The sequence below is a fragment of the Electrophorus electricus genome, chromosome 26 (assembly GCF_013358815.1).
Source record: "Electrophorus electricus isolate fEleEle1 chromosome 26, fEleEle1.pri, whole genome shotgun sequence".
Lineage (NCBI taxonomy): Eukaryota > Metazoa > Chordata > Actinopteri > Gymnotiformes > Gymnotidae > Electrophorus > Electrophorus electricus.
In genome coordinates, this window is record NC_049560.1 from 5,640,343 (window position 1) to 5,662,967 (window position 22,625).

General features: G+C 42.5%; 4 protein-coding genes across 4 annotated transcripts; 2 read left to right on the forward strand and 2 right to left on the reverse strand.

Annotated features, from left to right (window-relative positions):
• Window positions 1–825: 825 nt before the first annotated feature.
• On the reverse strand, window positions 826–1,535 carry cart1 (cocaine- and amphetamine-regulated transcript 1). The gene is made up of 3 exons (XM_027010717.2): window positions 1,317–1,535; window positions 1,115–1,198; window positions 826–990 (listed from the first exon to the last, which is right to left on the reverse strand). Exons 1-3 carry the CDS (start codon window positions 1,530–1,532, stop codon window positions 883–885), a joined length of 408 nt encoding a protein of 135 aa, XP_026866518.1. The 5' UTR covers window positions 1,533–1,535; the 3' UTR covers window positions 826–882.
• Window positions 1,536–3,664: 2,129 nt separating this feature from the next.
• Window positions 3,665–6,862, reverse strand: kng1 (kininogen 1). Its single transcript, XM_035523090.1, has 7 exons — window positions 6,665–6,862; window positions 6,365–6,481; window positions 6,218–6,287; window positions 5,846–6,021; window positions 5,455–5,565; window positions 4,264–4,356; window positions 3,665–4,144 (listed from the first exon to the last, which is right to left on the reverse strand). Exons 1-7 carry the CDS (start codon window positions 6,860–6,862, stop codon window positions 3,803–3,805), a joined length of 1,107 nt encoding a protein of 368 aa, XP_035378983.1. The 3' UTR covers window positions 3,665–3,802.
• A 2,316-nt stretch (window positions 6,863–9,178) lies between these two features.
• On the forward strand, window positions 9,179–12,430 carry LOC113577832 (lysosome-associated membrane glycoprotein 3). Its single transcript, XM_027010712.2, has 6 exons — window positions 9,179–9,296; window positions 9,665–9,885; window positions 10,246–10,365; window positions 11,358–11,430; window positions 11,557–11,727; window positions 11,951–12,430. The coding sequence occupies exons 1-6, from the start codon at window positions 9,236–9,238 to the stop codon at window positions 12,088–12,090; spliced, it is 786 nt and encodes a 261-aa protein (XP_026866513.2). The 5' UTR covers window positions 9,179–9,235; the 3' UTR covers window positions 12,091–12,430.
• An 85-nt stretch (window positions 12,431–12,515) lies between these two features.
• Window positions 12,516–21,556, forward strand: mccc1 (methylcrotonoyl-CoA carboxylase 1 (alpha)). The gene is made up of 19 exons (XM_027010723.2): window positions 12,516–12,813; window positions 13,370–13,413; window positions 13,818–13,951; window positions 14,194–14,289; window positions 14,631–14,752; window positions 14,877–15,024; window positions 15,228–15,349; window positions 15,441–15,552; window positions 15,933–16,014; window positions 16,198–16,325; window positions 16,865–17,048; window positions 17,260–17,369; window positions 17,665–17,881; window positions 18,180–18,266; window positions 19,666–19,715; window positions 19,832–19,969; window positions 20,321–20,428; window positions 20,533–20,604; window positions 20,681–21,556. Exons 1-19 carry the CDS (start codon window positions 12,761–12,763, stop codon window positions 20,807–20,809), a joined length of 2,136 nt encoding a protein of 711 aa, XP_026866524.2. The 5' UTR covers window positions 12,516–12,760; the 3' UTR covers window positions 20,810–21,556.
• Window positions 21,557–22,625: the final 1,069 nt, after the last annotated feature.

Sequence of the window (22,625 nt, forward strand, 5' to 3'; positions counted from 1 at the left end):
CTTTGTACAATTATTTTATACCCACTCTTTAGCATCAAATATTTTTTTATTTACATGATGTTACGTATGACTTAGGAAATCACATATTAAACTGTTATGTAACAATTGTTCTTTTATGAATGTCATTTCCTAACTTATTTTAAGTCATGTCTTGTAAAAAGAAAAAAAAAGCATTTGCCTAAAAGACACAGCTGAACACTTTCGCCACTTAGTTTGACTAGACCCATCCTGCTGTAAATCTGGATATTTTATTGGATGGTACCTTCCCTGAACCTCATTCAAATAGCCCCGTTCTTCTACGTCCAGTTAATAAAGGGTTCATGGAAAGCAGCATTCTAAAATTGTACATGGCCTGCAGAAGCTGGTTTGGGCTGTTATTTGCCATGCATCCAAGCCTCAGACTAAAACAGCCAGTAAGAATTCACATCCTCATCACCAGAACAGAGGCTGGAGATCAGACAGTGAGAACTTTAAACTGACTCCTGTCTCAGAGTGTGTAAGAGAAGAATCTAACATACAGGAAACTGAAGCTTTAATATTTTTGCACTGGTTTCTAGTTGGAGAAAGTTTTTTTAGTGGCTGGTGTCTATGCTTTCGTTTGTAAGTTTAGGATCTATGAGAAATACCATTGCATTAGTAATTTTTGTTAACTGTAGGCTAAAAAATGCTTGTAAACCTTTCCCCGACACACAACCTCACAACTCCCATAACCATATTGCACCATCTAGTGGTACATATTTTTTTAATATGAAACAAACGTCTCCACTCACAAGAATTCAATGAAACAGATAATATGTACAAAACGCGTTTATTTAGTGATTTCACTATCTACAGTTATCCAATATGAGTTGACAATTGTAGAGAAGGGCAAAAACGATACTCTCACAAACATTTTAGGATGGAGAAACTGCACACGGTTCCTCCAGGACAGCTGCACACTTTCCCAATGCGCGCCCCTTTACGTACGGCACAGTGTTCTCCGGCATCACACTGCGTCATACAGAGCAGAGAGCATTTTTTAATAGGCCACCTATTACAAATAATTCCAAAAGTTCAAATGAACTTTTAAAAATATATATACATTACCACAGTAAGAAGCTAGCAATTTACTCACTGAAGGAATCCAGCCTAACCTCTTCTCAGTGGATGGATTTTGTTTGTTCCTCAGTTTTTCAAGGACTTCTTGAAGAGCTTCAATCTGCAAAAAAAAAAAAATATTACACAGCGGTAATGATATTATTAGGCCTGACCCTTCCCTTAGAAAGCATGCACTGTGTCTAAACTAACCCCCATCAACTAGACATCGAAAATCTCACCAACTCTTTCTCCTCCTGCGCCTTGATGTCATCTTCAGTGGAGCGGATCTCTACAAAGTCATCGCACGTAACAAACCAAATTAAAAAGTAGCAGGTAACTGTCAAAATCAGGAGACGCTCACTTGTCATGGTGTTCAGGATCCCTTCGGTTTGTCTTGAGCGTTGGAAGAACTCTCTGTGCGAGTCGAAGGGCTCATCCCCAACATTTATAGCCATGTCCATGACGTCAAGTTTGCTAAAAATTCATAGGTGCAGACCAGGATGAGATGAAAACAGGCAGGTCGAGACCCCCTCATGAGACCTCTGACATATACTGATGAAGCGCAAACAATGAATGCCACTTACAAGCCAGGCAAGGCTATTTAAGTCATTCACGTTGGTGGATTTTTCCTGGTATCTAGATTGCGAATGACGTCAAAGTACTCTTTTGGCCCCTGGACATCAGAGAGGTATGACTGCCCTCTGACCTGTGCCTCTCTAATACATCCATTCAATTTCAAAGTCACATAATCGTATCATGACTCCCAGATTTTTAATTAATTTTGTTTCCGGTATAGGCAAACAAATCAGTTTAGGAGCAGTATCTTACCTTATGCTAACATCCTACCATCTGTGAAATTAAACAATATTTTAAGCACTATTTAGACTTACAATAAAATTTCTCAGGTCAGTTTCAGGCCATGTTCTATAAGATACTCATTGAGATAATAATTAGGCTTTTAAGGAATTTCCAATTGCCTACTCAGTATACTAGAGTTATCCACATACTGAATATCCCAAATATATATAGTGTATAGAGATAGTGTGTTGTACACATCTCACCTTTACTGATGGGTGGAAATGAATATGAATGGCTACTAGCTCAGCTGAAAAAAGCTGAGAGAAAAATTAACATTCATCTCAGGTGAGAACTGATGACTATGTTGAAATTTGTTTTTAAACAGTAATCAGTTGGAGTTCTTCAAAATTTCCAAAAATTCATTTATGGCTCCTGACAATCCAGTTTCGATTTGTATGTCCAGTATCATTACTCTAACATGTAGGTCCAGTCTTATATTACTATACGGTCTATGCTAATTTATTCTGAGAATAGAAAATTAAGATGAAGTGCTTGGCCACATGCATTTCTTTACATTCACGCAGTTTGAAGCACTTTCTGAAAGTAAAATGAGATGACAGTTCTATAATACAGTGTTTTTGCGAAGGCAGATTAACATTTTGATACCTCACTTTGTGACTTCCTAGGCAATATTTCTTTACTGTGGTAAGAGCAGGCATCTGTCGAGCAAGTCAATAAAATGGCCTGCAAAGAAATTGGTTTCAATCAATACGATTACTGAAGTGGGGGGGGGGGGGGGGGGGGGGGGAGAGGCCAGCCTGTCTGGCCGGTCACATTTATGGCATTTAGCAGACATGGTTTATTTACCTCCCCTCGATACTTTAGAACTGTTAGTGAGTAGTATACATGTTGTTCAGAATTCCACTGCCTAAAACTGCATAGAAACTGAAAACCGCACGTAAGCCACTCTCTCTAAGACTACAGCAATAAACTCAACCGCCTGCTCACTGCCAACTCTGCCATCAATTAAAAAAGAAATTGTACCTAAATCTAAAGTTAGGTACATTCAATTTTGAGAAAATGTCATTTCAACTTCCTGCAAGGTGTAGAATTCCAGCAAGTGTTTAAATTAGGCCATCAGGGAGTTAGAGATGTTTGGGTTTATCATAAATACAGTTTATGTTATGTTACCATTTTATGTTATCATAAATAATACATGTTTATATTATTCTTAGTGATATTACACTATTGATTCTGGGGCCCAGACCTGCCAACTCAATGCATTTTTCTGATTCTAACACACCTGAGCCAGATAATTATCCAGGTCTTAAATAGCCCAAATATGAACAGCAGAGATCTTCAACTCCTGACTGCAATTTCAGTTTCCAGTCCTGGTTTTTGTAATTGCTAGAAGTTTGTTGCACTCTGTCCATACAGTGGACTCCTTGGTAAAGGGTTGGTGGTAAAATCTGTAATACCCGGATCTCAAGGGCTGTATTACATTTCTGTAATGTTGTAAATGTTGTAAATCAGTGATTACAAAATCCTGGGCCAGATTTTGGAACTGAGATCCAAAACTAAAGACCTCTGTTCTATAGTCATGGGGTCTCCAGACAGGCAATTACTGAGGGATGTTTCTCAAAGCAGGACTCTTGCCTATATTAAATAAAAGGGAAAAAACCCCCAAATAAAATTAGTAAAATAAAAAATAAAATATTCTGTCACCATATGCTGTTTATTTTTCTCGTTTTATTTAGACATAAGGATAACAATACACCATGCATCACTCTAATATTATGTGTAATATCCCCAAGAAAATGCCAAGAATACTTTCAAAATTACAGAACAGGAGAATGCATTTGATTTTTGCATCCCAAATGGGGAACTGCCGCATGCCGTGCATCACCACAGACATGGTTACACTCACTCATCCGGACGGTTCTGCAGCACCTAAGCCTATCTCTGTTTTATTGGAAGGAGGAGGGGGAGGCCCTCTGAACACAGGTTGGAAAACCTTCCAGGGCTTGCTGGGACAGCTAGGAGCAGTGATGGGAGCAGTGGAAGGAACGCTGTCTAAAACTGGATCCTGGTCTCGTGCGGGAGATGCGGGATCAGCAGGAGGGGCGGTAGCGGTGGGCATGGCTTTGCTCTCATTCGATTCATCCGACGATTCCGTTTTTAGAGGTTTGTTTGACGGCTCTTGATGGACCGCAAGGTTGTGGACGCTCCTCAAGGGAGACCAGCCAGGCGGACGTTTAAACATAAAACTCTGAAAGCAACAACTTTTCATTATGGACAGCGATAGCTCTGAGCAGTCGGCAAGCAGGGCGGTTAACACTGATAGTGAAAGAGTGAAAGAGTGAATGAGCGTTTAGCTAGTGGACTCACTTGTATAGGTCCCGGTGCACACTGCACATGTGTCTCTGGAAGTTCAAGTCTCCAGGGTGCCACATCCACAGTGGAGTTGCAGTTGATGAAACTCTATACAATAAATGGAAGTGTACACATTACACAGCCATTCATGTAAGAATGTAAGTCTTCTTTCCATGTTGACGTTCTATAATACTTCAATAATTATTTCTTAAATAGTGGACTGAATGTATTACATTAAATAGTGGACTGATCTGACATTGAGCCCCGGTGCACTGAAGCAGAACCAAAAAAAGAGTGCAGAAAACGGAGGCGGGGCTACAACACTGTTGCTGCTGTATAAGAGGCGGGGCTACAACACTACTGCTGCTGTATAAGAGGCGGGGCTACAACACTACTGCTGCTGTATAAGAGGCGGGGCTACAACACTACTGCTGCTGTATAAGAGGCGGGGCTACAACACTGTTGCTGCTGTATAAGAGGCGGGGCTACAACACTACTGCTGCTGTATAAGAGGCGGGGCTACAACACTACTGCTGCTGTATAAGAGGCGGGGCTACAAGGCAGTTGCTGCTGTATAAGAGGCGGGACCACAACACTACTGCTGCTGTATAAGAGGTGGGGCTACAAGGCAGTTGCTGCTGTATAAGAGGCGGGGCTACAACACTACTGCTGCTGTATAAGAGGCGGGGCTACAACACTACTGCTGCTGTATAAGAGGCGGGGCTACAACACTGTTGCTGCTGTATAAGAGGCGGGGCTACAACACTGTTGCTGCTGTATAAGAGGCGGGGCTACAACACTACTGCTGCTGTATAAGAGGCAGGGCTACAACACTACTGCTGCTGTATAAGAGGTGGGGCTACAACACTACTGCTGCTGCTGTATAAGAGGCGGGGCTACAACACTACTGCTGCTGTATAAGAGGCGGGGCTACAAGCCAGTTGCTGCTCTGTGAGAGCTGTCCCCAGGGGGCCTATTTGAAAGCTTCGTGTATTTAAAAATGAATGTTTGCAAGCTTCAGAGCCTTTTGTTTTCACATATTTCTTATCACTTTTGCCATTGTTGCAATGTAAACAAACAGACACACACATAAACATTATTGCATTTAGTTGCATTAATTTAACTTTGTGAAACTAATGGTCATAAGTGCTTTTCTCTAATCATTAATAATAATTTATATTACACAAATGTTTTATTCAGTCTTACTGGAGCTTCCTGGTCTGGGTGACATTCCTCAGTAACCTCTTTGAAGTCTGATTTGGTGCAGTTACTTTTTTGCATGTCAAACTTTAGTTGATACCTGAATCCAGCAATTACCTATGCAAGGACACACACACACAAACACACACACACACACACACACACACACACACACACACTATATCACTTTGATTCCCTTTACAGTGAACTGTAGCAAACTCTGGCAACAGTTAAGCAACTGGGGCCAGTGACCAAACACAAAACAGATCTGTCAAAGTGATCGACCTGAAGACACCAACATAGAGAAAGAGAGTCACGTTCAGATCCACCAAAACAAGCTGTTTGGTGAACTCCACATGAGAGTGCGCAACAGACTGTACAACACAGAAATACTTGCCTGCCTTGTTGCCTGGTAAATGGTGTTAAGGATGAAGAAGTGTGGGTGGTTATGCATTATGTTGGCTTTTAAAAGCGAATAACTTAGGGGCTCCTTAATGTCCTCACTGTGTATGTCAATGTTGATAGGGCAGCCCAAGCAAGGTGGCCTCTGCATGGAAACCACAGGTAGATCCACTGGAAAGAAGCAATTTCAGCATGTTAAGTGGTAAGATTTCACAGATATAATTTCATGCCTGGAGAACAACTGGCTTTCAGCAATAATTTAGCTTGTGAATGACACATCACTATTATATAAATCTGGAGAAAACCTTAATCTTAAGGCTATGATGTAACCTATGGAACTGAAGTTTTTCTTAATCAAATAGCATACCTGAACAGTGAGATGAAATGACTTCCATTGTTTCTTTAAGCAGGACCTTTGCTTGACAGTTGCGTATTGCCTAGGAAACGAGAAGATTATAAACGATTCGTAAAGCTATGTGAAACCATTACAACTTTAAAGAAACCTGTAGGCTACCTTAGCGGGATCTTGCAGGTAGTCACATTGATCCCAGACTTTGTCGCCCCCTGCTGGACAATCCGTCTCTCGCCCTGTGAAACGTACTGATATAACGTCGCCTGAATCGTTCTGAGCCTGTGATAAGGAAAGTACTGTTATGTTGCTTTGCACAAAGAAAAACTAAAGTAAAGTAAAAGTAAAAACACAGGAGACGAATTCACATTTCGGAAAACCGCATCGAGTAGTAACCCATTCCAAAAAGCTTTATACAGTCGTATATTTAACATCCTTTGAAAAGTTAGAATATAGTTAGCCTGCCTTCGAAGCCTCGAGGATTTGATACAGAGCCAGCTGACCTCCTTCACTTAAATCTTTATTGTGTAACAGAAGGACCAAATGCACAACGTCCTCCACGGTTTTATCGCTGCACGGAAGACCGGCGTCCTCCTGCCCGTGTGATCCGGCGTGAAAAAGGCCCGTTAGCGCCAAAAGTAAACCGAGCACGTCTGCCTTCATTTTTTCCGACGGCGATAACGAAGGGCCCCTAGTCCGACTCAGGGCTGTCCCCGACGCACTCTCCTCTCCGTAATGATTGACCTGTTATAGAGCTAAAAAACCTCGGTTTGCTCCCCCGGCCTGAATAAACCGTGTCAGGCATCCAGTCATTCGCTAGATATAATGCAAATGTTTATTCTGGAGTGCACAAAGTTTTTTTTTTCCTTTTCTAATCAATACTTCGCAGTTGGGTTCAGAGTGCTCAATGTGCTTGGGACCTTAGAGATACCGCTCCTCTATGAACACATTATAAATGATCTCATTGTATGCTTAGTCCGCAAATAATGTATTAGACTGAATTCTTTTTCTTTTTTTTACGCTTGATTTTTTTAGGTTAAGTGTGGCAGTCTTGACGTAAGGTCACTAAAATGACATTGTAAGACTTGGAATAAAATTTCTTGATAAGTCACGTTATCTCATTTGTATATACGACCAGGGATTTTTAGCTCGGACAATTCCAGAAATGTGAACGACCCAGCAAAACGAAGAATGCAGTAACGGTTCAACTCTTTATAAAGACTTTGGATGAGCAAACACTCCAAACACTCCAAACCTACCTTTGACCAGACCGCTCTCCAAATCCGTCTCCACAGACTTCCTAGAACCCATTTTCGCAACCAAACTACCTTTTTACAAAACAGTGATAGACAGGTTGTGATTTTTAAATATTGCACTGCACATATTTCATGCCTGGAAGCAGCATTTCTCTGCGCTGCGTTCCCTGTAGCGTCTATCATACGGAGACTCTTCTAAAATGCATCTAAACGATGGAAAATTAACGCGGATTAAAATGATCAACTTTAGAAACTTTTCGACCGTTTATACTGAGTGGAGTAGGGCATTGGAAACTTGTGGCTCGTCGATCCCTCTGAAGAACGACCGATTGACAATAATCTGACAACTATATGACAATATAGCCTAGATATAGTTATGTAGCTATATGCATAAAATGAACCAGTAATAACTTTAGAATAGGGGCTCTATAGAAAATACCCAATACAATCTTTATAATGCCTAACAATTAGTTGTAATAGTTGCTAATAGCTAATAGTTGTAGGCTATAAAGGGCTTATTATATTATTCTAATGACACTGAAAAAGAGCGCGTTGGAGTGTGTGTGCGTGCATGTGTGCGTGCGTGTGTGTGTGTGTGTGTGTGTGTGTTGGAGGAGTAGGTGGTGTTGGGGGGGGGGGGGTTTGTAATGATGAAAGACCTGACAACGCCTAAAAACAGCATTCATTCATTCATTCATTCATTCATTCATTCATTCATTCATTCATTCATTCATTCATTCATTCATTCATTCAATCAAAAACTTTGGAGCATAACACTGATTTTGGATTCTAAAGGCAATGATAATCTGTCACAAAAGGATCAGGAACCTTAAAATATAAGCCACTGTCGTTCTGAACAAAGCTTGGCTTGTGTCCGCATTCAGGAAACATTGGACTGCCAATCTTATTATTGGCTCAGGATAAAATACGCAAGTTCTTTTAGCAGTCAACCGCTTACTTTGGAGTGGAAGAAAAAGAAATCATACTTAAGTATGACTAACATAAGCTAAGGCAGTTATAATTGGCAAAAGTAATACTGGATGCTGGAAGAAAACTACTGATTGTAATAATGCGTAAGACAGGATTGGATGGTTTCCCTATCTACATAAGGAACATGAATAATTGCTTTAGTGCTAAATAGCCTTATAATTATTTTCTAGCCTTATAAGTTTCGAACAGTTTAGCGTTAGATGCCATGGCGACGTAACACTGTAAAAATATATGGTTAAATCAAACTCTTAAAAAAGGTTAGCTGTCGAAGTAAGACAACCTGCTTCGTAAAACAGTCCGCTGGTCTCCTGTGTGAAAAGAACAAAAAGAAGACTACACAGTAATAAAATGAATTAATAAATTAATCTACATTCAATTGAATACTTTTATACAAATATATATGATGTGCATATGCACTTGATGGACAACTGTTTACATAGGCAGAAGCCAGAAAATATAAAAAGGTAAGACAAAAAATACTGATAAATGTTGCGTATGGTACTAAAAAGTGTTTTCCCTGACTCTACAGTTTGAGGAAAGGCTGATTTTCTGTTGTTTTCATTTTTACACAATAATGGAAAAATATTCTTCTTTCTTCTTTGTTGGCATTAAGAAGAAAAAAGTGTTAAGAAGAAAAAAGGTGTTGCTTCTGCTGTCAACTAACAACAGCTCATAGCATGAACTGCAATGCTCCTCCCCGAGCACATCCCCCAAAGGCTCCCACTGCGTTAGAGCAGACCATTCACAACAGACCACCAGCAAGCCAGCAGATGCAGGCCGAGCTCTCGAGATGACTGATGCAAGACACATCACCATGCAGTTTATGATTCTCTCTGCTTTGCTGTTTCTAGGTGAGTTTCATTGTCCTCCAATCTATGATTTGCGTTTTTCAAAGTTCAGAGGTGGCATATTACTAAAACTTGTTTACAGCAGTTTCAGTGGAACTGTGAAAAATATGGTTCAGTTGGTACTTTTGATGAATAATACCTAAAAATCTACCAAATCCTAAATTCAACTCGAAGAGCACAAAGAGCACAGAATGCACCCAGGGATTTGTCTGTGTTCATAACCGGCTTCTGCCCTAAATGCACCAGATAGATTACTTCATGCACCTCAAATGTATGAAAATACAAGGAACATAAAGCAAAAGTAAAAGCTTTCTTGACACGTGTGATATAAACATCAACTGAAATCCCGCTGTTGCAACACGCACACACAGGAAGAGGCATGGCTTCTGAGACCCTGGAGACTGAGCATGCAGAGGCTGATTTAGACCACTCAGGCAACGAGAAAGGTGCTTCACTCAACGTGTCCAAAAGGCCAAGTCTCCAACCCAAAGAGACAGCGCCAGCCACTGGGAGCTTTGTCTTAAAGAACCGGAAAGGCCAAGTGTGCGTGAAGGCAAACCTGGGAGTGGTGTACATAGTGATAGAGGACAAGGTACATTGTGCTACTGTCTAAGCATATTTTTTTTGTCTCTCGGCACTTCAAAAAAAAAAAGGTGTGAACACAATTGGAAAACCACTACTGCAGTGAGAAGTCAGTTCACAGCTCACTGAGGAAAGAGTAAAAAATACTCTGGCCTATTAGCTACGTTTGACAGGTTTGAAATGTTTTATAGAATGTTTTACACTTCTGTAAACCACATTCAATTAAACAGTGATGTAATGGTCTGAAACATGATCTCTCCACTGCTGAGCTCAAAATACAGATTTTCAATATAACCTGGATGGTTCTTATGAAAATCATTGTACAAATAAATCTAAACTGAATAAATTAATTCTTGGGTAAATTTTGCAGAAAAAATCATTTTTCAACATGAACCCAAAATCCACTATGGCAACAGGATACTGTGGAGACCAGAGGGCTGTCCTTTCATTGGTCTTTGAAGGTGGAAATCTGGAGTTTACTTTCATTAAGGTACATAGCTAACTGCATCTAAGTTTTCTTAATTATTCTTAATTATGACTTAATTTTGCTCTTCTTTTAGCACATCTAAATATCTGAACTTAAAATCATTAGCATCAAAGTGCACTAACTTGGAGAAACACCAAATCTACAATACTTAAATGAACACATGTGATTACTTATGCATTTGATCTTTCTAAAGGTGAGAGGTATTTTACTTTTTGGCTTTAGCAAATTCCATCTAACATTTTGCTATTTTGATAAGTTTACAGGTGCACATTTGAATGTGAGCACACTGTGAATAAGGCCTCAGAATATTTCTACACAGGCAGAAATGTCTGCTGCATATGCAGTCATCCTCAAATGTAAAGAAACATTACATGTATGACATTTACCTTTGATGAGTGTACATTTCAGAACAAGTGCTGTTGTACATTTATTCAGTGGGATTTTGTATGCTGGACTTTCATTTCCAGACTTCTTCCTTCCATCACAAACATTTACAGTGTTTGGCAGACAGCTTTGTCCAGAGTGACTTATAGAAGTGCTTTGTAGTCATTTACATTTACGCATTTGGCCGACTTACAATTATGACTGAGCACGACTTGAGCAATTGAGGCTTAAGGGTCTTGCTCAGGGGCCCAACAGTGGCAACTTGGCAGTGGCGGGGCTTGAATGAGCAAAATTCCGATTCCAAGTCAAGTACCTTAACCACTGAACCACCACAGCCCTACAATAGCTTCCCCACAATAAATAAGTCAGTGTTAAAAACACTATCAGGCTAACACCCTGGGTAGAGAGGAAAAGAAGACAATTAAAGTTTAAGCATGTTTAAGTGCTTAGTGAACATTGGGACTATGGTTACTATGGTTAACATTTTTTGTGTGTATTTTGTGTGTCTTGTGTACTGGGTGTTTTCAGGTTTGCTTTGGAATTGGATGGATAATTAGATTCAAGTTATAATGAGAGTTTTATTGATTTTTTCTTTTTCTTGACACCTGCAGGAGGGCAGTGTGACCTATGTGAGTAAGATGAAGGCTGTTCTCGAGCCACAGCCTCCCTGTGAGAAATGCAAATGTATGTGCATACGCCTGACAGGTTTACAGCAGACAGTTGAAGCATAACAAAATCTGTTGAGCTCTTTTAAGTGTGTTCATGTGGTATAGCCTGTGTATAACCTGTCTTCTGTGTTCTTCTCTGCAGCCAAAAAATATCCAGGTATTATGGACCATGAAAAACTCTTCTCAGCCACCAATGGAAAGAGCTTCATGTGCAATTCGGAGACTTCTTTAATCCTGGCTGACAGTCTTAGAATTAAGATGGTTCCTTTGCAGATTCAAGCCTTTGACCTGTCCAAAGGGACATTTGGAAACGGTAACATACCAGCCTTTTATGCACAGAAACACATTTATGATTAATGTCATCGATATATCGAAGTCTAGTAAGTTGTGTCTGGGAAACAACATAACTGTAAAAGACTGCTCCCAGAAGATACGGACTGAATTTTAGAGGTGTGTTGGTGTAGCCTATGGATTGGGGTTCACCAATAGGACTGTCTGCTTACATCTAAGTCGTTCTGTGATCGCTGTCATTGCAGAGGTGGAGTGCTGGGCAGACTACACAAAACGGATCGTGCCCATTGTCCTGGGCGCTGTAGCTGTGAGCGTCATCCTCATCGCCGTGCTGGTGTATGTGCTCCTGCGCGAACGCCGTGGGCAAAACTATGAACAACTTTAAGAACTTGTGCATGATCTACATAAAATGTGGCTCTTGTGTTTACAACAGTGTAGATATATAGTTAGTTACTCAAAACAGTGTAGCCATTCACCTAAAAGGTTATGTGGATGTTGACGCCACTATTCAGATAAATCTGGTACAAAGTCAAGCCAAGACTGTGACTGTTTTAATTCGCGTTGTTATAAAATATCTGACTGAGGCTTTAAAATGAGTGATAGCTACTGCAATTCATTGTGTATTATTTGTCAATAATAAGGAAAAGCACTGTATTTGTTCGTTTGATTTTGTCACATGTATGAATGAGAATTTTTTACTACTATCAATAAAGTATGGAAAAATCTGAATGCGAAACCTAAGTTTCCTAAACAACGTTTACACACCTTCTAATCAATATGATTGGTTAGCGCAACTACGGTTCGCTTTGAGGGCCAATCCACGTAGCTAAGCTTAGCAAACCTTTCATTAGCTACCTAGCTATTTCTATCAGTATGCGCTCTATTAGTACAGGGCTCAGTAAAAATAAGTTGTGCATATTCTGAAAATCTTAAAACCAACCGAAACGAGTCCATTTTAGCGCAGTTAGCTAGGTAGTTAAGTGTAGAAGCGAACAGATCTCTTCACCTGGCTAACGGTAGCTAGCCTAGCTATCCGGTTCATTCAGACAGTGAATATGGCTGCTGTCCTGAAAGGACAAGTTAGTCCGGGTCTAACATCACGGCTGCAGTAAGTTCTTGGAGTAATCAGTTTACTGTCACCCTGTGTCAAAGATTATGGTTGATACCTAAATACAGGGGCTAGCTAGCTATAAAGGTTTCCTCGCTGGAAGTGATCTGCTGTTTGGTGGCTAACAGTTAGCTTAACTCAGCTCGAAAATTAACGTTGATAACTGTCGAATATCACTTATTCACAGCGAGGGAACTTTAGTATTTCTTGGCGATTTTCAATAGGCTATTTTTGTAGCTGCATTATCTGAGAATGCTTTAGAAACTTTGTACAAAACTGTTGCCACAAAGCTGCAGAGCCGAAGGGCACAGCCAGCTAACCTGGCAGTAGTCTGGACTTTGCAGACGCTGAACTTGGATTTGTTCGGGTTAATTTGAGTAGAAGCAATGAATTAATGTGGACAGGAACATAACTGCAGGTTCTTTAGACCGAGTCCTTCGTGGTAGCTGACTACTGACTCCGAGCTGTCGGTGTAAACTCAAAGACTGTTTTCAAAACATGATTGGTTTTCAGAAGAAGTGAAGGATCTTGACCTCTGATGTTGTCTTCCCCGTAGGAAATTGATATGGACCAACGGATTCGTCAGGCACGCCTGGGCTGGTGAGCGCGAAGGGATGAAGACGGTCTCAGATCTGAGGAGAGCCGTCGTGCAACTCCTTTTAGAGTTGTGGTCATCTGAGTTTGTCACTCACAGGGCTGATCCTTTCTCACCGTCTATGCTCTCCACTGCATCAACACAGACCCAGCAAGCCAAAAAGCTTGTTGTTCTTTAACAATACTTTTTGAAACCTTTTTAACATTTTACTCTAAGATCATTAGCTGTGGAGTTCAGTGAGGCACGAATAAACTTATTGTCAGGGTCTTGATTTAATGCTGGTGGATTGTGAGCACAGCAGAGACTGAAAAGGCCAGCAGTGTGCTGCCTGTGTTCAGACAAGCAAGCAGTCCAATCATATTGGGTATACCAGCTGCAAGCTGGTAATTGGAGCATTTTCTGTCTACAGGGAGGATGGAGAAAGTGCTCATTGCCAACAGGGGAGAAATTGCATGCAGAGTGATGCGGACAGCCCGGAAGATGGGTGTTCGGTCTGTGGCTGTGTACAGTGATGCTGACAGGCATTCTATGCATGTGGCCATGGTGAGAAAAACAGACGTTGTGGCTGCCCTTCACAAGTGTTGCAATGTCCACATTTTCTAAAGGTGTTAAAAATTAGCTGCCTTTTTACTTTTTACAGCTGCCTCTTAATCTACTTATTCGGCTATATCTACAACATTCATTTTATGGGACATATTTTGGCAGATATTACACACTGATCCTCTTGCGTGGTTATCTTTGTAATTGAGAGCTACTACAGACTTGTCCCGATATTTGAATTCCAGGCAGATGAAGCCTACCATATTGGAGCATCTCCTTCACAGCAGAGTTACTTGTGTATGGAGAAAGTTCTGGAAGTTGCCAAGAAGTCCTCAGCACAGGTAACCCGGTGCTTTTTCATTTCAAACCACCTGACTTAGCTCCTGTAGTAGGTTTGTTCCACCACTTCTGTGTTTGTTCTGTTTCCATATGAGCGCATGGCCTGATAAGGCCAGCGGCAACACCTCTACTGTAGCTGTAACAGGCTACAGTGTGCCGTATACAGTGTGCACAGCTGGGGAACTAATACCCATTATTTATTTTACAATCTCCACACATTTAACACCAGACCCTAGAAGCTGTTGTTTGCAGTGAATATTCTGGAGCATCGTCATACATAAGTACCTTATGTTTCAGATTTCTGACCTTTTAATTGTTTGTTTATTTATTTTTGTTGGGAAAGGCTATCCACCCTGGTTATGGTTTCCTCTCTGAGAATACAGAGTTTGCAGAACTGTGCAAGCAGGAAGGGATCCTCTTCATCGGTCCACCCTCTTCAGCTATCCGGGATATGGGAATAAAGAGGTTCTGACCACTGACCTTTCACTCTTCCATCATTACTGACATGTGCAGTGATGTTCACTTCCTGGGTCAAATGTATGTGTGCCCATGTTGCATAACTGACTTCATTTTGCTTGTTTTGCATTAGCACATCTAAACACATTATGTCCGCTGCCGGTGTGCCCATCATCGAGGGTTACCATGGAGAGGATCAATCGGATGAAAGGCTTCAAGCTGAAGCTACCAGGATTGGCTACCCTGTTATGATCAAAGCTGTAAGAGGTGGAGGTGGGAAGGTAAGAGGTTTGCACTTTGACATGTAGCACCATGCAGAGTTCAGCTGTAAGTCTGGTCTAATGCACTGATCCATCTGAATACTGAAACCAGGTGGCTTAGATCAGGGTAGTTGCAGGGCAGGGTGTTTCAGGAATAGATGTAGGCATCCTTCTTGTCTTCCTCACGTCCAGTCCCACCGAGTGGCTTGTGTCCCCTCCGACAGGGAATGCGTATCGCGCGCTCCGAGGCTGACTTCCACCAGCAGCTGGAGTCTGCGCGAAGGGAAGCTTGCAAATCGTTCAACGACGATGTCATGCTGGTGGAGAAGTTTGTGGAGAACCCCAGGCACGTGCTCTGGCCCCTGAGCAGCACTGTACTGGACCTCCATACTCTCTTCTGGACTCTGCAGTTTTAAGGCGTTATCTTCATCATTTAGGCACGTGGAGGTGCAGGTGTTTGGAGATCAACACGGCAACGCTGTGTATCTGTTTGAGAGGGACTGCAGTGTGCAGAGGAGACATCAGAAGATCATCGAGGAAGCACCAGGGGTGATTGACATTTAATTTGCTTGTATAGAGCTTTAGCTCTCGGGCAGTACAGTTTAAGGCCTGCATTACACCTGGACCCTCTCATATTGCTCTCAGATTACTGACATCAAGCAGTCCTGCTTTGCTTAACACTATCTGATTACAGGCCTGCCTGCTGCAACCAAGTCTTGATTTGCCTTAATATTGTACAGATATGAACAGGAAACCATGGGTGTGATGTGGGTTTAGTTTTCTGTGATCTAAGATCAAGGTAATTTCCTGAAGCCCAAAGACACCGGCCTTTTCTTTACATGTTCGTGTGTATGTGTGTGTGTATGTGTGTGTGTATGTGTGTGTGTGTGTGTGTGTGTGTGTGTGTGTGTGTGTGTGTGTGACCACAGCCTGGTATCAGTCCTGAGGTGAGGCGTAAACTGGGAGAAGCTGCGGTGCAGGCAGCTAAAGCAGTTAACTATGTGGGAGCAGGTAAGAGCCCCACTCTCACGGTCCCTGCCAAGCCCCGAGTCCTGGTCTCCTCTTCTGGGATATACTGGAATATACTGCTGGTTTGATGTGCCAAACTTTTATATCCTGCCTTTGCTTTGATGGAATAGGGTAGGTATCAGGTAAAGGGCTGCTTGCCTCTCTGGGTTACGTCTGTGTCCACAGGCACCGTGGAGTTCATCATGGACGCTCAGCACAATTTCTACTTCATGGAGATGAACACTCGGTTGCAGGTGGAGCATCCCGTCTCTGAGATGATCACCGGCACCGACCTGGTGGAGTGGCAGCTCAGGGTGAGAAAAGGAGCCACGAGCCTGCATTCACATTTAAAGGTCCTGTACTATATTCTGTTCTTACAATTTACAAACGGTAAGTTGAAGGTGGCCTCGTATTGACCCATACAGGCCACTAGGTGTCTCTTTTGTACCAAACGCATATATGCTTTTGAAATGCTTTTGGCAGTGAAACTTTGCTTTGATCCAGTACATTGAGTGGAACTGAGTAGATTAAATATGTGATATCTATCCTTGTCTGTTCTTGTTCTCTCTGCTACAGTGCAACGTTGCTTATGATATTCTCGAGGGTCTGCTTTGTATTAATACTGCTTCCTGTTTTTTTTTTTAAGTTTGGGTTAATGACTTATTGTCTTGATCCTCATGTGATTTTAGCTCACACATTGTAGGATCCACTGACTGTATATTTTAATGTCATATTGTAATAATGTAGTGGGAAGATGGAATGTAGTCTGATGTCTGGATGCTAGTCTAACGTTTCAAGGCTTATTTAACGTTAAACCATCACATGACGTTAACACAGACTGTGTGCTGGCCAGGTGACTGCTGGGGAGAAGCTCCCTCTCTCCCAGGAGGAGATTGTGCTCCGAGGTCACTCGTTTGAGGCCCGGATCTATGCTGAAGACCCCGCTAACGACTTCCTGCCCGGAGCTGGACCTTTGCTGCACCTGTCTACGCCGCAGGCAGACGAGCACACGCGCATCGAGACTGGAGTCCGGGAGGGTGAGGGTCACTTATCCTTCCAAACATCGTCTTCCGGCTGGACAAAGCACAGGCCTCGTAGATGACACCACGTGGTGTTACAGGGGAACGCTTAAGTTGTGGTTGTGAGGGCAAATCTTAGTTCACATTTCCCCTTAAGAATTTTCCTAAACACCAGAGTACATTTTCTTGACTGTGTGCCCTGAGGTGGGTCTTTGTGCCTGTGTCTCAGGAGATGAGGTGTCTGCCCACTACGACCCCATGATCGCCAAGCTCGTGGTGTGGGGGAAGGATCGCTCGGCTGCTCTGAAGAAGCTCCGCTACTGCTTACGGCAGTACAATGTTAGTGGACTACGTTCCTCACTACATCTGTTTTAAAACAAATAGTGATATTCAGTTTTTAAGTCAGTAAGACCTGAGACCATTACAGTGTCACCACCCAAATATTAACAGATCGGTGTGCCGTATGGGTTGTGTGTAAATGATGGGTGTAAAAATGACCTGCAATAAGTCAGATGTCAACTGAATGAATTTCTGTCCAGCAGACTTCAGATATGAGACGTATCATTTTCCACTGTGTTTTATTTCTGTTTCTACATTTGAGACTGTAAATCATAGTGCCCCAATCTGCCCTCAGATTGTGGGTCTGAACACCAACATCGACTTCCTGCTAAGCCTGTCGGGGCATCCGTGCTTCGAGTCGGGGGATGTGCACACCAGCTTCATCCCACAGCACTACGAGCAACTCTTTCCTCCGCCAGCACAGGCCAGCGTGGAGGAGACTTGCCAGGCCGCCCTGGGCCTTCTGCTCCACGAGAAGGAACACACTCGGGAGTTTACGCGCAGGTCACACGGTCAGGACGCACACCCGGCCAACACTCATACACACTCATACACGCTCTCTACCTGGCACGTTCACAACAGGGGCAGATAAGCGCTTATCTGTCTTACCTGGTCCAGGACTGTTGAGAGCTGGACTAGGAAAACAGCCCAAATATAAAGTAATATTTTCAGTATAAATCCAGCCATTTTCTTTAGGTGCTAAGAAAGGAAAAAGTCCATTATGAGTGACTTCAGGAAATGCACCGAAAATGCTTTTTGTGTATGACCATAACTGGGCTCTGAGGGTAATGGGTAGCGTTCCTCTTTCAGACATGTACTCTCCCTTCGGCTTGGGTGACGGTACCCGCCTTAATGTCCTCTACTGCAGGAATCTGAGGCTACACCTGGGGACCAACAGTGAGTGTTCCCCCTGCTCCAACACAGACATACACACACACACACACACACACACACACACACACACACACCCCGGCCTGTGTACCGCACCAGTAAGAGAAACGGGTATGAGCAAGATGAAAAACCGAGACTTCTGCCTACTCTGACTGTAAAAGGGGCAGCGCTCATATATTTGTAATTTGTGATTTCATCCAATAGTGGTAGTTTGGAGCTGAGGTTTTCAACCTGTGGCAGGCAGTAGGACCTGTCAAAGGGGGTGTGTGATAATGAGATTACAATAATTAAACAGCAGTGAAACGGTTCTAACAGAAAATGGGTGCTAGTTCAAAAAGGTTGCAACCCCTGGGTTTAGAGTGCAGCGTTTTCAGAACTATATTATAGTCTGCCTTCGGGTTCCTGACCTAAACACAAACTATAAACACAGAATACTGGCAGACAGATCATGCACTGAGTCACAGTGCCGGTCAGGTCCTAAAGTGGACATCTGGATGGTGTCCAGTGAGGTGGGAAAACGGAAGCAGGTCAGGCTCATCTCCAAACATGCCTGCAAGGTACCATCTCTCCCAGCTCTTAAAAATCATCAGTCCACTCATTTCACTTATGACCTGTGCGTCCTCAGACATCTTGAATAACACCTAATTTTAGTGATATCATTACAGTGTAGGTATGAAGTACTAAAACGTTATGAAGATTGCATGGTGAGTGTTGGGTGAATTGCTCCAGAGCAATTAGGAAAGTTTGTATTACCTTATATAATCTGTGTTCTCTTTGTGTGTAGACAGATAAGGTCCATTATTATTATTATCCTTGAGTGTGAACGAGTCTCTTAGTGTCACAACAGTGTGCTCCATAATAGACATTGACATGGTGTCTTGTTTAGGCTCTGTGCTCCAGCACATTAGACAGGCTTCACGTTATTTGTTTCTACTCCAGATCGTAAGTAAATCTTTTACATAATGAAGAAAGTATAGCATGAGTCCAAGGCAAAGATGAAGCGGTTTGTGTCTATTAGGAGCCAAAAGCGGCTATAGGTGCCTTGTATCTCTCGTATCCATGTTTGGGTCTCAACAAGCTGCTTGTAATGCAAAAGTTGGAGTAAACGCCATTCACTGGGATCCTGTTCATTATGTGCACGTGATCGATTATGCTAATTCAAAGACACCCTTCCATTCCTCTGCATGTCGAGGGAGGGTGACGGTGCTCCTGAAATAGCAGATTTCCCTGAATAATGGATGAGCTGTAATGGGACAGGCTATTGATCACGGTGAGAGATTGTGTCTTTCCGCCCCTTCAGCAAAAAAATCCCCTGCACTGTTCGAGCAGAGCACATCTGATAGAGTGCATGTTCCTGAACTGTGGTTGATGAACCGTAAATGACTGAATTTGATTTCTTTTGCAGAAGTGGAAGTAGCTGTTACCTACAGCCCTGATGGGACCTATAAGATGGAGGTATGCGAACAGTGTGGTTTCTCTCTGTGGTGTAGCATTATCATCATCAGTAGCAATCCTGACCGTGTACCGTAACGGATTAATACAGTTGGGAAACTGCGTGTGTGTGGCTGTAGACTGGAGGCCAGGGGTTCCAGGTGTCCGGTGAACTCCAGAAGGAGGGTGGGGCTACATACCTGCACTGCTGTGTGAACGGCGTTCTGTCTCGACCCAAGCTGGTCATCCTGGACAACACGGTCCACCTATTCTCCACGGTGCGCTCCGTCTCCCAAAGCCAGCGTCTTTTGCCTTGCGGCACTACTTGGCATACCGTTGTAAATTCCCACTGCTTTTGGGCATTTTCGTGGCAGGACTGATGTGGATTTAGCCTTGGGTTGGTAACTGGTCCTCAGTCTCCATCATAGAGGCACCATTACACGTTTCAGTTTTCCCTGCCCTCACACACCTTAGTCAAGTCCGCATGTGATTTTCAAGCCCTTAGTGAGTTGATTTTAGAACAGGAACTCTACAAATGTGTGCATTGTCACAATGCTGAGAGCAGCAGTCCTAGAGGAGCTTTGCTGGTGTTTGTCCTGTCTGTATCACCGCATCCCTCACTGTTTCAGGAGGGCAGTGCTCAGGTGAACGTACCTTTGCCCAAATTCCTGGCTGGGGTCAGCACCTCCGGGGCACAGGATGGCGCCGTGGCACCCATGACGGGCACCATTGAGAAGGTAGGGTAAAGCAGCTTCTGCCATAATCATGTTTGTTCTCATACTGTTTCATCTGTAGGCGGGTTCTGTCTCTCTGATGACCCTGCAATGTGCTGCATGTGCAGGTCCTCATACAGGTGGGAGACACTGTCCATAAGGGAGACCCTCTAATGGTGATGATTGCCATGAAAATGGAGGTAAGCTAAGGTTTCTCACCTTTCCTCTGTACCCACTCCCCACTGTGGCCACTGATCCCATCCTGTTTGCTTGTAGCACACCATCCGTGCTCCCAAAGCCGGTGTCATTAAGAAGGTGTTCTTTAAAGAGGGCGCTCAGGCCAACCGCCATGCGCCATTGGTAGAGCTGAAGGAGGAGGAGCAGGAGGAGCAGCCACAGCCCTGAGCCACCGTAACAGACAGCAGGAGCGAGCGATATCATTGGAGGACATTCTGAGTACTATCGCTACTTGGCACCTGTAGTTACTGCTAGCTGTGAAGTCCAGATGTAGCACTTTGATTTTGGAGCATTACATACAGCTAATCTAAGATTTGGGAGAGTTGGATAAATCTTATTATTTATGATTTGAACTGACCATTTTTCTGCATATCCATAAACATTTGGTTTGTAAATTGTCAGATGTTATTGCCACTGTTGTGAACCCCTATTTGCATAGTCATGGTTTAACACGAGGTGCCTTTGGTTTGTTTTGTAACATTTCTTTCCTTTCTTGGCTGGAGTAAGCCATTTTGGGTAGAGATTTCACCCAAGATCTGTATGCTCTAGTAAATTTACATTTTCTTTCCAAACTCATGCAGTTTTTAATATCAAGGACTGTGTTTAGATTAAGTAGGCCAATCAAAATGTATATAATCCACAGGACTATGTTCAGATTAAGTAGGCCAATGGTGAGTAATATATGGTTTTGTTTGCGTTCTGACCATCACAATTTTGAGGTAGAAAGTCACTACAAACACTGGTACTCACTCTTGATGTGCAAGTTTTGCCTTGATGTTGATTACTGTTGTACAAGTGAAAGACGAGTACAAACAGCTCACCTCATCAGGACTGTGCTCTTTACAACATTGCTTCCTAGGGTCCGCTCTCTGACCTGCTGTCCTGGTTTTTATTAAACACAGACCATTACTTAGATAACTTGTGCCTTTCCTTTTCCTGTTGAATGTAATGACTGAAAAATGACACATCCACAAATACACTGCATTCTAGTTCTATGTGAAATAAGAAATATTATGATTGATGTTTGGACTGCAGAACTCTGGGTTTGCTTAAAAAGTCATTTTTATTGTAAGCTTGTAGAAAGATCCTTTTCCATTACTATTTGAAACATAAAATGATGCATCCATTCAAGCAAACGACCACAAAGCGAGACGCATCAGCTGGTCTTTTTCTTTTTTTCTTATGTGGAGAAAGGTTTATACCCATCACACTGGATAAAGTGTGGATTAGTGTTCTAGAATTGGGTACTTCTATTTTACAACTGTCAGTCCAGCCACCGTCAGGGTTTATTTCTTCCACGCTCTAACAGCTGAGCTGATTCGTATTATGAAACACTTGCTGATTAAGAGAGAATCTGGATAGGGTGTTTTTACGGTTGAAACAAACCCGCAAGCATCCCACTGACCTGGAGAGACGGCCAGTGCTCTACAGAGTGGATGTGGAAAGTTGGCCAGTGGTTTAAAAAGCGCTAAACAATAACAGGCATGACCATGCCGGCTCAGTTACTAGGACACTTGCCTAGTGTTACCTTATTTTCCATCTGCGTGGCTCTTTAATGAGATGTTCCTGATTTTAACCAGGTCACACCCCCAGCTTCAAAACAACATAGCTGTGGTTGAGACCTAGTCCTAGTAGTACAATAATGCAGTGAAATGCTTATTTTTTTTTAAAAAACAATGTTTATTCTGTAAATAAAATTTTCTGAAACAGCAATTCAACACTTCAGGAGAGTACAAGAACAGTAACAGCTTTATTTGGGAATCGATGGAAATAAACATCAAAATGAACTGACATCACAACTAGGCCAGACATTCCTGGTCTAGGGAGATTCTTATTGCTAATGTCCCTCTGAGGAGCAGACGTGGCAGACTGCAGTGCCACATAATACGCTCATCTGCAGAATATTATGCAGCAAGACATCCAGCAGTCTGACTCCAGCAAAACCCAACAAAACATTTGAAATATTTATTTATATGACGAGTGA